Source organism: Aedes aegypti, chromosome 3 (assembly GCF_002204515.2).
Source record: "Aedes aegypti strain LVP_AGWG chromosome 3, AaegL5.0 Primary Assembly, whole genome shotgun sequence".
NCBI lineage: Eukaryota > Metazoa > Arthropoda > Insecta > Diptera > Culicidae > Aedes > Aedes aegypti.
The window spans coordinates 149,558,548-149,576,616 of record NC_035109.1 but is presented as its reverse complement, the minus strand read 5'-3'; the positions used below and the strand labels follow the sequence as shown (position 1 = coordinate 149,576,616).

Below are 18,069 nucleotides of genomic sequence, written 5' to 3'. Positions count from 1 at the left end.
GAGTCACGCCCGCACCAAATGTACTATGTACAAAACGCTCATAAGGCCGGTAGTCTTCCACGGGCATGAAACGTGGACGATGCTCGAGAAGGACTTGCAAGCACTTAGAGTCTTCGAACGTCGGGTGCAGGAAAACGGTGTGTGGTGGCGAAGGATGAATCTTGAGCTCGCCCAACTCTACGGCGAACCCAGTATCCAGAAGGTGGCCAAAGCTGGAAGGATACGATGGGCAGGGCATGTATCAAAAATGTCGGACAGCAACCCTGCAAAGATGGTGTTCGCTTCGGATCCGGTTGGTATAAGAAGGCATGGAGCGCAGCGAACTAGGTTGGCGGATCAAGTGCGTATCTATTTGGCGAGCGTGGGGCAGAACCTACACACTCAATCTGTTCGGTAAAAATAACTGGGTTTTGGAACTACCGAAAAAGTCAGTAAACTAAAAATAATTGTAAGAAATTGAAAAACAGAGATTTTTTACTGAAATTTTGCAGAGAGCTTTCTTTTTATATCATACATCGATAAAAAATAAAACATGCTAAAATTTGCTTTTGAATTACGCATGACGACAGTTTTCATTTTACTGACTTTTTCGGTAGTTCCAAAACCCAGTAACATTTTACCGACCCCAGTAATTTAATCTAAGTGTGTAGGATGGAGAGATGCGACCACGAACCGAGTATTATGGCGTGAAATTGTTGATTCAGTGTTATATGTTTAGTTATTGACGAGCTAAATGAATGAAGTTCTAAATACTTTCTGTAAGACTGGTGTTCCTCAAGGCAGCATTTTAGCATTCAGCATTCATTATTTTCGCTTCTGCCTTACCTCAGGGAAGACTGCGCTACATCTGAAGTAGATTGCAAAAATGTTTGGATATTGCTTTCATACTTGCAAATACGGAAGATATCTCCATGCTTCTAAAACTCAACTTATAATATTATGCTAGATAAAAATTTGATTTTCAAAATCTCCTCGGCTTCTATAAAACAAGTAACACGTCACCATTTTCCTTCCATCCCCAAATTGACCTGTATTCGGACGCAGCCGGCGCCGTTATTGTTTGTTATAATAATGAGAGCACCAGTACTTACACATTGAAGTGCTACTGATCCCGAGTAGTGTCTGTTGGTTTCCTGTGTAAGTGCAGCAGTTTTTGCAATAACGGAGTAGCAACTGCGGGCGGTGAATCATGCTCATGCTCATGCTTATGAGCAGAAACTCAAAGCTTTGTCTTAAGAACAAGCTTTTTATCTTCAAATAAATTTTCAGGCCAGCCATGTTGTACCATGCCCACACAGTTATGGATCACCCACAGTGACGGATCACTTTGGCGTTCAACATCGGATAACTCGCTCAAAACATAAACGTTGACCTAAAACATATTTTTCCCATGTTATACTATTTGTCTTCTACCATTTGTAATGTTAAGCATAACATTCAACCGCTAAATAACGGTGTATTTGACAAATGTTTAGTTGATACCACACAGCTATCATTATATGGTCGTTTTCTGTAAGAAGTGCCGTCAGCATTCATAAGCCCCCACAGGTGGTAAAATTCAAATGTTATACTATAAAACATGCTCGTTTGTTTCGATTTAGTATGAATTCATCTTTGGAAAACATTTTTCTCGATTGTTGATTCTAAATACCGAATATTAGCACTTCTAACTAGTGATCCATAATATGGACCAGGAAATGATTGTTTACCACGGTTATGGATCACTTCCAAATAATGTAGATTTCTGCCATTTTAAGCATTGGATTCTACATTTTCAGACAATAGCACTAATGACAAAACTAATAAAACAACAAGGTTTGTAAATTTCATTTTTTAGCAGACAAAAATGGGTGGAAAACTTGGTGAGGAGCGAAAAGAGTACATGTCTCACTAACTACAATGCAGTATCACAACAAAAATGGCATTTTACCCTTGTTTCCAGCTCTAACACTGCTATTTTTTGCAGTAATATGTGACATATTGATAACTTTCGCCAAATCATGGAAAACAGATGCATTGAGTTAAAAATCTCTTGATTTTGCGCACTGATCCGTAATATGTCACAATTTGATCCATAATATGAAAATTGATCCATAATATGGTTTTCAGAAACCGATACAATTTTTAATTTTTATGCAATCCTATGTAAATATTGCACTCAAAACAGTTTACTAATCGAAGCTCCAATCTGAAACGATTCAATTCGTGCTTTTAAATTACAATTTTACGTTTTCCATGTCGTTTTATTGAATTTTATAGGTTGGACTCCACACTATTTGATCCATAACTGTGGGGTCATGGTATGCTGGACTAAAACGGACTAGCTGTTGTAATACTACGAATAAAGCTCTTTAAATGATGCAAAATAAAATTTTGAAAATGATTCTTAAGCTGCTTCCCTGGTAAAGTACCAACTAATATGTTTCATAGAATATACATTATTAATAATTTTATACTAAAAACGTTGTAATCTGCAATAATGCGTTTTTAGAACCGCTCTAGCCTTGGTAGTTTTGTTATGTTTCAAAGCACCGAAGTACGTTAGTCTCCATCGAGCAGCGCGCAAATATGGATTTGCCATATCAGTATCAAACTAACAGCACACCTATCAACAGCGACAACCCCACCCATCCTTCTCCGTAATGTCTTCGACTAGTGAAATAATCGTATGCGACGGGGACGTAGATGGTTGGCGGAATTTGAACTTCTTTCGAGATGTTGTTTCAAAAGATTTGAATCTTCAGGAAAAGGAATTCCACTTGTACAATTTGAACATAACTACAACCGAAAAACAGTCAGGCTTCACTTCCCTGCTGTACCGCGTTAAAGTGAATGTTGAATTAAATGATGGAAAACGTGATCAAAGGATGTACGTAGTCAAAGAGATATCCAAAGATGCCTATGGTGGAGACACGATGGATACGTATAATCTTTTTCATAAGGAGATTAAAGCGTACCAGGAGCTGATTCCGGAATTTGAAAAACTTTTCCAAAACAAAGTTAGATTTGGACCAAGGTATGTTATGCGAAATTTTGGTTAAAGTATATAGCAGTATGTAACTATTATTTTGTGTTGCAGATTTTTGAAAGCCGTTACAACTCCTTTCACTGTGATAGTGTTGGAAGATTTGAACGCATCTGGATATCAAATGAAGAATTGTAGCAAAAGGCTTGATATTTCGCAGAGCAAGACAGTGTTGTCCCGATTGGCCAAGTTCCACGCTGCATCCGCTGTGTACTTCAAACAAGTAAGAAAATCACCTTCCACACATCTTTTATGCAAATTGAATGAATTTTCATAATTATAGAATGGACCATATCCAACGTCGTTCAAAACTGGTATGTATGACGAGGAATCAGCACTAAACTCTGAAACTTATATTGGGAATTTGTTCAAGGCTCTGGAGTCGAGCTTGAGAGAACGCAACTGTTCTAGACAGTACTTGGACTTGATAGTAAGGCTTTAAAATTGTGCTCTTTTGAAAGATTAACTCATATCAATTTACTTACAGAGTCAATGGGGTACAAATCCTTATGTTTCCGGAGCTAAATTATTCCGTTTGAATGACCAAGATTTCACCGTCTTGAATCATGGCGATCTTTGGATGAATAACGTGATGTTTAGCGATAGTGATCTGTTGTTGGTACAGTGTTTCTGCAATTTCAATACGTATATTCTGTATGATGTTTAAGTGTTCCATTTTAGATCGACTTCCAGATTGCTTTCTACGGTAGTTTTACATTTGACGTTCTTGAGTTCATCTTCTGCACGGTCAAAGTTGATGATATAATCCATAAGTTCGATGATCTTATCGAGTTCTACCACCAAGAGCTCCGAACAGCATTTCAAATATTAGACAACAGCAGCATGTTGCCATCGTTGGAGACGTTGCAAGCAGACATCAAGAGGCATGGATTTCTCGCAGGACTTCTGATGATCGAAGCGATACCGATGATTACCTTCGTCAATGTGGGAGAGATGAGCATGGATTTGATGTCTTCTGCAGAACCTGAAGGTGAAGAGTTTAGGAGGAAACTCTTCCATAACGAAAAATTCATCGAAGTAGTAGACCAATTGTTGCCATTTCTGCACGAACGTGGTTATTTGAAATGCTCAATAAATGAATAGATGAAAATATCCTTGTTATGGGCTTAAAATGCTTTTTTATTTGTTTCGTTAAATTGTTATTAAATTAATTAAATTTCGTTAGCATAATGTAAATGATAATTGGGTAGTCGTGATAATTTTTCCAGATCAAAGTTTTTTTTTATCTATTTGAAGCCCCAATCAACTATCTTAGAGTATTGTATGGTCTTTCGATTCCGCATGCATGCTCTTGTGAGGTGAGCGACGAAATCAAGACCAATCTTGTTCGGTTTGCGTTGTGCAAAAAGATATTCGTTGTCAGTCGAAAGTGGATTACAGATTAATGAGCTCGTTTCATGCTTATGATAAAATATTTTTATCCTGACAACGTTACGTTTATGTAATTTTCAGACAAACTATGAACAGTTCGTAACTAAACATACCTTTCTTTTTTGTTATTACTAAAAATGGATATGGACGTAATTTTTTATCGTTTATCTATGTCAGTGAATCAATTGTCAAGCAACACGAGTAACGAAATTGGCCTCTCCTATTCTTGTTGCAGCAATTTTCTTGTGAAACAACCGTTTATCACCACCTCAACAATATATGACAATGATGGCTCACCGCGTGCGCTACGATTTTCTAGGCTTTTCAATGCAGTTTTCGAGAACTTTCTCCATATTATAGAACCATATCATAGAATAGCATACCTAAACAAATTTGAAATAACTGATCAATCACGAGTTGAAAAGGTTGCAACAATGTTGCCCCCTGTGATTATCATGACAATTTTTCTTTTGATTGTTTCCTAATACGCAAAAGTTGAGATAAACGGTTGTGATCGCGCTTGCTTTGTTGTTTGTTTTTCGTCTATTTTGATGACAATCTGATACACTGATCTATGTCTATGATTGTATTGTCACAGCTAGATAAAAATTCAAAACTAGTTTTAAGTAAAAGTCATTTATTCCTCCTTATCAATCCATCGCAACATCGATCAAAGGTGACTCCCAGGCCTTCTTCCTCCCAAGGAGGAAGAAATACCTCACAATAACATACCAATACCATATTTTGGTATCATACCCTAATTAGATATTGTTCAGCAGTCAATACCTCAATTTGGTGTATTATAATTTCTTAGGTTAACCCGAGACGCTCGCTGGAGACGAGACCTTACAGGCCTAGCCACCAGGGGTTCCCAAATCCTTCTTTCAGGGTCGGCTCTTAGCACTGATCAAAATTTCAACAACAAGCACTTTTCTTTTAATATAATTTCATTAACTTACGGTGTGTCTTGTGTGGGTGTGTGTATAGGGGCCGGCCGGCACTGGAGAGGTGATAGGGCGGATCGGGCGGGCAAACAATGATGGGATTGGTCGTGGTCTCCTGGGCTGGTGGTTTGCTGGGCTTTGGAGTGCTGTGATTCCGGGCGTGGGGTACACTGATGGTAGGATGTTCCCACGTGGCCTAGCAAGCCGATGAGGGAACTACGGGTTTCGTGAGTCCAATTAGCGTATCCACGTGCTTGCTGGTATATAGCCACGGAATGTGACCTCCGGAGTGGATTATGGATTTGGCAACCTCTCTAACTCCTAGCCGAAACTTTAATGGGTCCTGATGGGAGTGACGTAGGGGTAAGGAGCTATAAGGGTTCTGCTAGGCCACTTTATTAGGTTAAATTACCTGACTTGGTAGTCCTAGGCGTCGTCTCACCTTTCCCACTTCTCTTCAGACCCCTTCAGGGTCTATATAACAAATTATGAATAACTTTTAACTGGACTTCACCAAATATTTCTTCACGTCTGAACTGCTTGATGTCTTAAGTGGAAAAGACTGGCCAAAGATTTTTCATCTCGTGTCAGACCCCTTAGCATACCCTATATTCCACCTTCGCACCTCCTTTTTCCATCTCCTCTGCAACTCCTCCCATCCTTTGACCCAATAATGCCCACTTACTCCTCCCATTTCAGTATCCTTTTGTGTATGTGGTGTGTTATGTGTTATGAGCCAACAGTTAGCGGTGGGAGTGAACCATGAATTTTCTTTCTTATCGGAATTTACATAAGAATATTTGCTTACAATTTTGTATACAATAAATGAGTGACTATCTAATCACTAGACGAACAGTAATGCCCTAATTTTCTCTTAACCTTATCTTTGCTCGGAGTTGGGTCCTAGGTAAAGTACCCAAAACGGTAACAGGTATTGTATTGGTATTAGAAAAACTGTTTAAAAAAAATCGAAAATTCTTCATTGAAGTATTCGACAGCTGCTTGAGGTATTGAACTACTACTGAAAAATGTCACTGTTACTTGAAAATCCATCAGGTATTATTTAGGTATTACAATACCTGATCTAATTATCAGTTTGGTATTAGTACAACATGCATGAGATATTATGTGAGGTATTTTACCTCTCCCTTACTCCGGGCTCCCTTACTAATCAAAACCCTTTCCGTGGTGATTGTGGAGCTGCAGAGGTATTCTTGGTCTCTAGAAGCAACAATCGCTACACACTAACATTCCTTACCCATTCCAACTGTAGGTAAGGAATTGGGCGGTTTCTTTATCGATCAAAAACATTAGAGCAGCTAAAATTTGCACTTCAAGAGTAAGCGAAAAGTCCCATTCCTTATTCATTAGGATCAAGGTGCAATTCTTACCAGTTTCGATCAATCACGGAGTAGCAACCATTATTGACATGTACAGTCAGCTAATGCTGTGATCAACTGCACTTCACTTATCATAGAAAGAGATTTGACTTAGACAAAAATGCCGCACCCTATAACAGTCGAAAAATGTCCTAGCCACGTCCTTGTGAAATTTGAGGGATAGTTAAGGATAATAGATTGGTACCACAATATTCCTAAATAATGAAAGCAGTGGTTAAAAAAAATATTAGATTGCCCGGAGGAAAAAAATATTAGATTGGATACCGAATTACACCGAACTGATATATTGCTTGATCGTTTCGCAAAATCTGCGTATTCAGACATTGTATAAAGATCTGACATGAGATGAGAGTTGCAGAGACTTCTAAGTATATCCTCTCAAAGGTATCACGGGAGCTTGGGTGCTTCAATGAGGAGGGTAAAGGCCATAGGACGCATTTTATAGACGTTCAGGCAAGTATATAGAGTAATGCGGGGCAAATGTTCACAGCTAATTTGTCTCAGAAGATGTATTTTGAGCTAAAAACATTAAAGATCCAGTTTGTAAGGTAAATTATACCTCAACATATGACCTACAAAACGTAGTACTAGATTTTCTCAAATTTCATTTCAATTTCAGGAAAAATTATGCAGTTAACTCTCTCTTACCCGATATCTTGTTTCTTGAGTTAGAGAACCTTGGTAACCACGGACCTTGAAGAAGAAATTCTTGGAAATTCTTCTTCGGTCGCTTCGAAAATTTATTTGAACTACCCTGTCATAATGTTTTATCTCCCGGTCTCGTACATTTAACCCTTTTCCAGAGGTCTTTTTACATTCATATCTATTTGAAGTAGTTAAAGATATTTTGATTGTTTTGCTATAAAAATCTAGTGCGTACATTTTCTTACGGCGGCCGCAAGGTTTGCCTCAAAGCCAAGGTAACAACTAAAACTTATCCTAATAAGAGTACCGTTATACGGGGTAACTTTGATAATGCGGGTAACTTTGATAGTGCGAGACCCACAACATATTAAACGAAATAACGAATCAGTTAATCAGTTAAGCAAAACGAATGCAAAAGTAAAGAGTATCAGTATGACAGTTCATATCAAAGCTATTGTCGTTGGAATGAAGTGCGTTTGAGAATTTATATGCAAATATTGAAAATTTATAATTTTTAAGCATTTTTGCAACACTTACAAACAATCTGTTCTACGATCACTATTAGGTGAAGTCAAAATGAGTTCGTCACTTATCCTTGACAGCCTAGTTATAGAAGAATATGAATTCGGTCTCTAATTTCTTAGCGAAAGCCATTTTTACAAACTGGGACCATTTTTGTAATCTCAGTCAGAAATTTTCATATAGCGTTAAACTCCTAGAGGTATGCAACGCCCTATAAATATTCCGTAATGCATTCAATTTTGTTCGATTTATACTCCATTATTAAAGTTACCCCAAAACCGACATTCGATTATTCGAAAAATTATATATCCATTCAGAATAAATCTTTTGGCAATCTATGAACTGCAATCAATAGTTAGGATACCAGTACTTGTTTAAAATATATAAATTGTAATTCTTTGAAACAGCATGCATAAATATTCAAGTTTTCTTCGAAAAAACTATCAAAGTTACCCCGTTTTACGGTACTTGTGGGTTTTCCTTAATATTAGTGCGAAGATTCCTGTCCACGGTAAACTTAGGTGAGCGTGTCGACCCTGAGGCAGTTAAGTCGGGGAGTTTCTAAGACGCTCCCGATTAGCTAGCTGGTACCGTAAAACGGGGTATCTTTGATAATGCGGGTAACTTTGATAGTGCGAGACCCACCACATACTAAACGAAATATCATAATTTCTGTTAATCAGATAAGCAAAACGAATGCAAAACTAAAGTATATAAGTATCACACTTCATGTAAGAGCGGTTTTCATTTGAATCAAGAACATTTGAGGCTTTTTATACGAATATTAATAATTGACACAATTTTAGCATTTTCGAAACGCTTACAAACAATCTGTTCTACGATCATTATTTGATGTAGTTTTGAATAGTTGGCCACTTATCTTTGATAGCCTAGTTATCATAGAACTTGAATCTCTTAGGGAAAAGCATTTTCACAAACTGGGACCATTTTTGTAATCTAAGTCAGAAATTTCCATATAACGTTAAACGCCTAGAGGTATGCAATGCCCTACAAATGTTAGTTATTCATTCAATTTTGTTTGAATTATGCTCCATTATCAAAGTTACCCCAAAACCGAAAACCAACTTTCCATTATATGAAAAATTATATATCCATTCAAAATAAATCTTTTGGCAATTTATCGACTGCAATCGATAGCTAGGACACCAGTACTTGTTTTAAAAATATAAATAATAATTCTATGAAACAACATCCATGTATATTTAAGTTTTCTTCGAAAAAACTATCAAAGTTACCCCGTTTTACGGTACTTACAACACAGACAAACAGACGTAACGCTCTAATTATTTTCATCGCACAGCAGAATAGCGCCCAATGGATCATTGAAGATAGTTTTTGTCAGTGCTCACCGCATCAAAACAAAGGCGCCACTGAAATACACATTCCGGTGTTAGGATTTGAAGCAGAATCTGAATTCCATTGAGAACAATGTGTTATAAAATACGAACGGACTATTCAGTGTAGTGGACTACTCAAGGACCATTCAGTGTTGAAACAAACTTAAAAAGTTGGTGAAAAAATTATTAAAATGTGAACCGTATAAGTGAAAAAGAACATTCTAACTTTGCAGCATCCTGCAATTGAAATCAGAGAATGTTAGAAAAATGAAATTGAACCAAAAACTATTCAAGCGATGTGCCTGATAAGTGAAAGTTGTCGAAGAGAATGAATGTTTATGGGACGTTGTTGCTAGGTAGTATCAGTCTATAACCAAAACAAACTCACCAGCTGTCACTTCCCATTTCAAAATGGCTGAATCTGATACATTGGACTACCTCCCTTCTAGATACCTTGCCAGAGCCACAGGTCCAAAGCCCTGCACGGAGCCACAAATCAACCCAACTATGACTTCTTTTGACGCAATTCGGCTCTTCCGTGGGATAACCCAAATTTGGGTTAACTGACATATACCATCAGTAGGTAGTTTCCGGTTAACAACAGCAAAACAAACAACTCAGTGCAAAAAAAATCTACCCAGCGTTAGCTTTCGAAGTCTCCGTAGTGGGTAAAAACAACTTAACGCTAGGTAAACTCGAAAGAACCCAAATTTGGCTTATTCCATTGAACTTCGACGATGGGTCGGTGCATCTCTCTCTGTTTTTGACAACATTGCTGTTGCGAGAGAGGCAAAACAACTAAGCCGTGGGTAAAAACTCAATGCAGTTTACCCAATTTTGAGTATAAAGAATTTATTTTTGGGTAATCTGATTGCTCCGTGTGATAAAGGTGTACGCACGATAAAAATAAACAACACAGCAAAAATTTGTGAATATCAAGCAGCACGCAATTTGGACATCGACGGAAAATTGTGGCAGGCATTTGAAAATTACAAGCGTTTGCCAACAGCTGATGCAAATATGACCATCTGTCAACCACTCAGGGCCCTTTCAACTATATTTCAGTTAAATCCGCTATAAATTTACATGAATCTGCCACAAAACAAACCCAGCCACGCTCAACAATCACGCGACCGAGAGAACGCTCCGCATTGTTGACTGCTCTTTCAATCACTTCTCGATGAAAACGCCAACCGTCGAAGCGATTCTGTGATACACTCATTTTACGCAGAACGTGTTCAACTTTCGTCAACCACTCACTAATGCGGTGAGACAGCCGAGAGAGCTCGGGCTTGTAGTTATCACTCCGGAGGGCGCGAGTTCAAATCTTGTGTAAAACTTTTTTTTATATATGCATCTAGTTTGGTAGCTAATTATAGCTCATTTTCAAACCAGCAGCAATGTAATTTTAAGATCGCACATAAGTATCTATCATATATGATAGAGTCCTTTTGTTACATTCGACTCGCAATAATTTTACAGGTTTCGTTCGTACTGTGAAGGTATTGTATTCCGAAAAGTGACATTTGGTAGTGACGTCATTCCTATCGCAAACTCGACGAATGAAAAAGAAAACAAGGCCTGCTCTCTTTTACTATCCTTTAAGCCTCATGCTTGACGATAGGAATGACGACACATGTTTTGATTGAAAATCGTTGTTTACACGTGGGAATAGCCTACCTTGTTGTGTATACCGTGGGTGGACGGTTGTGATGGATATGACCGTGGTCATCATGTAAAAAGCAAGCAGACAGTGGTGTATCGTGCCAGCACCGAGGAAGAAGCCCCTCTATTACTATGTAAGTAGCGCAACCTTGGTTAGGTGGCCTATTGAAGACTATTTACCAACCAAGAAAGGCAAAAGTAGAGCAAATCAAAGCCTCCATTCCGTTGTCAATGATAATGGACTGCGGCTTGTAACTTTCACTACTGCTAGAGGGATGGCAATCAGCAGTGTCTACTTCGCACGCAAGAATATCGAAACACACCTGGTGACACACGAATGGCGATGCCTACTCCCAAATAGACCACGTGTTGGTCTACGAAATTTTTCAGATAGCATAGATGTCAGGACCTTTCGGGGCCCTATTATTGTCTCGGATCATTATTTCTGATCGAAGTTTTATAAAGACGGTGATGATGTTGAATCGCGAATAAACTTTTTGTCATCGCAGATGTTGATTGAGACAGAACACAAAACGACAAAAGGGCCAGCCAATCGCCGGTGATATGATATTTATCCACAATCCATCCAATATGGTTTGATGGTACCATTGAGACGTTCTTGGTGTCCACCAAACGAAGCGCTTAGCCCATTGTGCATGCGAGGTTCCAGATGATCAGGAGAGAAAGCTGGGTTGTAGTTCGATCGTACGAATCTCGGAAAAGCCATTCCGTCCGTGGATTGGTTTTAAAGATTTCAGGTGAGAAAATTTATTAGTATCGCGTAGCTTCGGCCATAGCATTCCTTGTGGGATTGATGTCCTTTCCTGGCAGTTCCGATCCGGTTCGAAGGACCATATGTTGGGGGAGAGTCCTTGGGATTGCGATTGCTTCAAGTGGACTGTATGTTGGTCAGTAATCCCCCAACACGATTTAGAAATTGAACCCTTTATCGTGAGAAAGTAAAAATAGCAGTCAAGCATATAGGCGAGTGGAGCACGGGCCAACAAAATGATCGGTATTTTGTGGTGAACATCAGCCACATATACAACAACAAGGCACAGCAGGACAACCAATCCACAGCGGAATATGAAGCCAAATGGATAAAACCATTTTAAGGAATGGGTTACGATCAGGATCAAGGCATGGATTGTGATGGGGTTGGTCCACTGTATTTCAAACTTAGGAAGGTGTTTCCATCATGGGAAAGCAATTTATCGGAAGCAACTTGGAGCACTGAATCAACTGTACTGTCATCGGGTAAGGATACAGAGAATTGCCAATGAATCATTCAAACTTTATTCCTAGGTGATTGGTTCTCAACGGATTTCGAAAATCAGAAGAGTCCAGTCGAGCCATTCAGAGCACTGGGCTGTAACGGTTCATCCAAGGTTCCATAACAGGTTTGGAACCGTCGAAGTAGCAGGGTTACTTCGATATTCGGAGCGTAAGCTCCACGTTCGAAAACATCCAATCAAGCTAGCAGGGTTTGCTTTCCGTTCGGAACATGGATTTCATACTTCTACTATGAAGTAAATAGTTGAAGTAGCAGGGTTACTTCAATTATTGGAATACGGATTCTTTGATTATCAATATTCGATCATACCAGTTGATACCTTAATACTGCAGCACCACTTATGGCAACCTAGGATATTATGGTGGGTGAGACCTGCTCACTTAACATGAACCCAACATGATTGCTTCACCATGTTCCAATTTCAGAAGGAATTCATTCAGAAACTGGAGCAGTTTCTGGGTGGGTGTGGATGTTCGCGAGTTGCATTGCCCACCCAGAGTTACATTTCTGAACATAATGAATATACGCCAACACCCCCCCCTCCCCCCCTTTCTATTACCCATTCACATAGGAGATTAGATAACCATTTTTAAGGCATCTTATAGAGACCAAGGTTGACTCTCACCTCATTACTTTTCTTTCCTAGGGTCACTTGGAGTCAGGAGTTATAAGGCAAGGAGACAGTAGTGATCCAACCTTTGGTTTGAACGGTAGAATGGCTTATGTATATTTATGGTTTTAACATGTAGTAACATGTAGACAAAGACGAAACGAGTGGTTCGATGAGGAGTGCTAGAGAGTAACAGACGTGAAGAATGTTGCCAGAAGCCGTATGCTTGTGGCCGGTACCCGACAGAAAAAAAGAGCGGAATCTATCACAGAAAGAAAAGGCCGCACGAAGAAAGTGTGGTAGCTGAAACTGAAGATAGCATGAACCGGAATGATATGCGGAGATTGCAACGGTCAATGGCACAATACCGTACAAGTGCCCACCATGTGCAATGATCGAGAAGGGAATTTGCTGACCGATAAAACAACGGTGGCTGCCAGGTGGAAGAAGCACTTTCAGCAGTTGTTTAACGGTGAAAATGAAAATGTAGCGAGAAACATTATGAACGCGCAGTTGCTGGCTAGTGTAGTATGCTATTCCTATACCTAAAAAACAATGCGCTCTCGGGCTAGGCATTGGATATATATAGAAAGCGTTGTGTTTGGATAGGCATCTAATTCTTCCGAAAGAGGTGCACTTTGCAAAAAGGACCACGTGATTATTGAGCTGAAATCGAATTCAGGTTAACTTCTGCGTTCATGAGTCCTCTCATGGCGTAGTGGTAACGCGCCCCAACTAGAGATCGGGGAGTCGTGAGTTCGATTCTCACTGAGAAGACGTGTAACTTTTTCGCAAATCTTCACATCAATTTGTCCATCTAATCCAATTGCAAATTATATGTAATGTTTAGCTTTTCGGTAGTTGTTAAACTTCCACTCGGCTGGTTAGCCGTAAATCACGATTCATAATTAAAAACAAGTATTTATCGAGCAACGGGCTCATGTTCCGTAACCGGTCGTTTGAGAACGTCGCGATTCATTGGAAGCCCACACAATAGATACCTCAGCCAGCGCAGTTGCTGGCTAGTGTAGTGTGCTATTCCTATACCTAAAAAACAATGCGCTCTCGGGCTAGGCATTGGATATATATAGAAAGCGTTGTGTTTGGATGGGCATCTAATTCTTCCGAAAGAGGTGCACTTTGCGAAAAAGGACCACGTGATTATTGAGCTGAAATTGAATTCAGGTTAACTTTTGCGTTCATGAGTCCTCTCATGGCGTAGTGGTAACGCGCCCCAACTAGAGATCGGGGAGTTGTGAGTTCGATTCTCACTGAGAAGACGTGTAACTTTTTCGCAAATCTTCACATCAATTTGTCCATCTAATCCAATTCATAATTAAAAACAAGTATGATGAACATTGTTGATGACGATCAAGCTGTGGACTCATTGAGGAGATTGAAAAGGCTGTCAGCGGGCTGAAGAACTGCTGAAGGCTGCGCTCGTAAGGCCGAGACCCGGTCGTTAGCACTCTCGTAAGGAGCGAGACCCGGTTAGGTGCACTCGAGGGTGCTGTTAAGAGACCCGGTGTGCAGAGAAACGGCGCTATCATCACATGGTCACATATTTTATTTTTTTTTGAATTATTACTATAACTTTGTGTCAAAATTTTGATTGCATATTTCGATTGATGACGGAGCGTGCGTGTTTTGAGGAATGGCAGTCGTAGTATAGATCATTGAAAAAAAATCATGTAAGTTCGAATCTCTAAAGAATTCCTGGAGGAAATCCTAGAGATATGAAAGGATTTTTATGGAACTGGAAAAATTCATGGAGGACTGTCTCAGAAACATTTACCACAGGAGTCAATGCAGAAATTAAGATAAGCATTTTTTATAGAACCCTTGAAAAACTTTTTGATGACAATTTGGAAAAATGGTTGAAAGGATGCATTGAGAAATCCTTATTCAACTTTTGAAACACTCTGGCGTACCCCAAGAGAAGGGGCTGCAGGAATCCCTTGAGGATTACACGTACGACTTCTGATGGTATTCTGGAAACAGTTACAGCCAGCATTCATGGTGGCATCCTTGGAAGATATTTTTTCTTCTATTCTCTATTCTACGAAAAGAGTATCATTCATCTATGTATGTGTGTGCCCACGTATTCATTTCAAAATATATCTTTATCGTTTGCCAAAACCAAAATAAATGGAGGGACTCAAAGCTGTTCTAATCGCTATATTAGGTCCGTCCCTTAGGAGGATTTTTTGGGGCAACCCATGTAATAATACCTCTACTATACTTTGAATTATCTGTACAAATTTCAACAGATACTCTGATGGAAATCCAAGCAAAATACTTGGAGAAATTTATATGAATTGCTTGGAATAATTCTTCAAGCATTCTTCAAAAATATTCTGGAGGAGCTGTTAGAGAATAAGTGAAGGATTTCGTGAAGAAACTATTGAGCGACTCCTTGAAAATATGAAAGAGTTTCTGTAGGAATAATCTGAAAAGTTCAGGAAAAAATCCAAAGATGATCACTTAAGACATTCCAGTAAGAAACCCTGAAGAAATTCCTGGAGGAATATTGGATAAACTTCTGGAGGAATCCCTGGAGAAATTCCAGACGGAATCCCTGGAGAAATTTCTGAAAGGTTAGTATCTGTCAGTTTGTTTTTAATTCAATATAATCTCATTGAAACTTCTGGAAATGTTCAGGAAGCCCTATGTGAACTTTTTGAGGACCTAGTGGAATTCTATTGGAAATATCTTTGGAATACCTTGAAAGTTTGTGAGGTATCCCTTGAAATTTCTTAAAACTCATAGGATCCCCTGAACAAACTTGTGTCAAAATATTTACCCATTGTATAAAAGTTTCAAAATTGATTGTCTTTGACGGACTTTTGCCCCACCGGGGAGGTAAGAGTTCGCATCTTGTATGGGGCAAAAGTTCACTGGCCGAAATACAAAATATCGACACTTTTACGACAGACATACCTCATACCAGTTATAAACTTATGTAGCTGCAGGCGTTACACCAGAAAGACCCTGATTCATATCCACTTTAGAGAAAATTCTAACAGTATCCCGTCATGTTTATATTGCAATATCAATATTCAACCAAATAAATTAAGTGAAATGAACTATCTTCTCTTTTTTCGTAAGAAATATTGGACATTTTTACAGATCTTTCGGAAATGGTTGTGAAATCACTGCTACTCTAAAACATTATTTATTCGTACATAAGTGTAGAAAAAGAGAGAATCTAGCAAACCACCCAATAAACTCAATGAAATCTAAATTGCTCAATCATGACCTGAGTAAACTTTGTCCAGCTTCCAGAGAGTGTTCGGCACAGAGAGTACAAAATGCCCAGCAGCGCGCAAATTTAATTTTATCAGTACCAATTTAGCCGCACACCTGTCAACAGCCTCCCGTGCCATTCACTGTGATGTCTACCACTAGCGAAATAATCATAAGCAAAGAGGCTGTTGATGGCTGGCGGAATTTGGATTTCTTCCGAGATGTTGTGTCAAAGGATTTAAGTCTTCCGGAAGATGAATTCTGTTTGAGTAATCTAGTCGTTACCGATGCCACCGGTAAACAGTCAGGTTTTATGTCCTTGCTGCATCGTGTTAAGCTGGATGTCGAATTGAAGGGTGGAAATCGGGAGCAAAAATCTTACATCGTCAAAGAGAAATCCAACGATGTTTTCGGCGGAGATATGGTGGATAAGTTCAATGTTTTTGAAAAAGAGATTGAAGCGTATCAGAAGCTGATTCCGGAATTTGAAAAGCTTTTCCCACACAAGGTCAAATTTGGACCTAAGTACGTTTATGCAACGGTGATTGAGAATGCGTTATAAATAGTTATCATTTATATTACAGATTTTTCAAATCGGTTACATTTCCTTTCACAGTGATAGTGATGGAAGATTTGAACGCATCTGGATATGTTATGAAGAACTGTAGTAAACGGCTAGACATCTCGCAAAGTAAGACAGTGTTGTCAAGAATGGCCAAGTTCCATGCTGCATCCGTAGTTTACTTCAAACAAGTAGATGAATCAACTTTATCATATTTTATATGTGCGCATAATTATTTTTTTTATACTTACAGAATGGACCCTACCCAAAGTCATTCAAAACTGGTATGTATGATGAGGATTCCGCGGCAGACTGTGAGGCTTATATTGGGAATCTGTATAAGTCGCTAGTGGCGAGCTTGATAGAACGCAAGTGTTCTAATCAGTTTTTGGAATTGATAGTAAGCCCGCGAGTTGTACTTTTTTCGTATATAAATTCATATCAATTCACTTTTAGAATCAATGGGGTGCAAATCCTTACGTTGCAGGAGCTAGGCTGTTTCGCCTGAATGACAATGACTTCAATGTCTTGAACCATGGTGATCTTTGGATGAATAACGTGATGTTTAGCGATAATGATCTGCTAATGGTACAGTGATTCTACAATTTCATTATAAATATTAAGCTTGATAATCCAACACTCTATTTAAGATCGACTTCCAAATTGCTTTTTACGGTAGTTTTACGTTTGATTTGCTGGAGTTCATCTTCTGTACAGTGGAAGTTGACGATATAATCAATCAGTTCGATGATCTGATCGAATTTTATCACCACGAGCTCCGAACAGCGTTTCAAATGTTGGACAACAGCAACATGTTGCCATCGCTGGAGACGTTGCAAGCAGACATCAAGAGGCACGGATTTCTCGCAGCACTCCTGATGATAGAGGCGATACCGATGATTTCCTATATCAAGGTGGGAGAGTTGAGTTTGGAACTAATGTCTTCTTCAGAGCCAGAAGGTGAAGAGTTTAGGAGAAAACTATATCACAACGAAAAATATATCGAAGTTGTGGACCGGTTATTGCCCTTTCTGTTTGAACGAGGATATTTGAAGTGCTCAACAGATTTCTGAATAAATACGTTTCAGCAACAATTTGTATTTATAATCCACCTCCCACTGACTACATACGTTCCAACAGCTTCACTCACGGTGTCTGTCATACAGTATGGCCCATAAAAAATGCGAAAATTATTTGAACGTGAATAAAGCATCCACAGGCGTTATTTTCATTGTTTTTGATAGTGAATGTAATTTCTGATTATTGTAGTATATTCTGACACAACTTTGCTATCCAGGACAATATTTGTCATATTTTTCTTACTGTCATAAATGATTACATCAAAAATAAAGCAAATAAGTTCAAAGGGGTTTTCCGCCCAAAGCTAGAAACAGCGTCTGATTGTC

General features: G+C 38.9%; 2 protein-coding genes across 2 annotated transcripts; both read left to right on the top strand.

The window, feature by feature from the left end:
* The first annotated feature begins 2,556 nt into the window (after positions 1-2,556).
* Positions 2,557-4,159, top strand: LOC5564425. Its single transcript, XM_001648717.2, has 5 exons — positions 2,557-3,016; positions 3,080-3,248; positions 3,309-3,455; positions 3,513-3,644; positions 3,707-4,159. The coding sequence occupies exons 1-5, from the start codon at positions 2,643-2,645 to the stop codon at positions 4,127-4,129; spliced, it is 1,245 nt and encodes a 414-aa protein (XP_001648767.2). The 5' UTR covers positions 2,557-2,642; the 3' UTR covers positions 4,130-4,159.
* Positions 4,160-16,183: 12,024 nt separating this feature from the next.
* LOC5564430 lies at positions 16,184-17,757 on the top strand. The gene is made up of 5 exons (XM_001648718.2): positions 16,184-16,626; positions 16,686-16,854; positions 16,917-17,063; positions 17,120-17,251; positions 17,314-17,757. Exons 1-5 carry the CDS (start codon positions 16,250-16,252, stop codon positions 17,734-17,736), a joined length of 1,248 nt encoding a protein of 415 aa, XP_001648768.2. The 5' UTR covers positions 16,184-16,249; the 3' UTR covers positions 17,737-17,757.
* Positions 17,758-18,069: the final 312 nt, after the last annotated feature.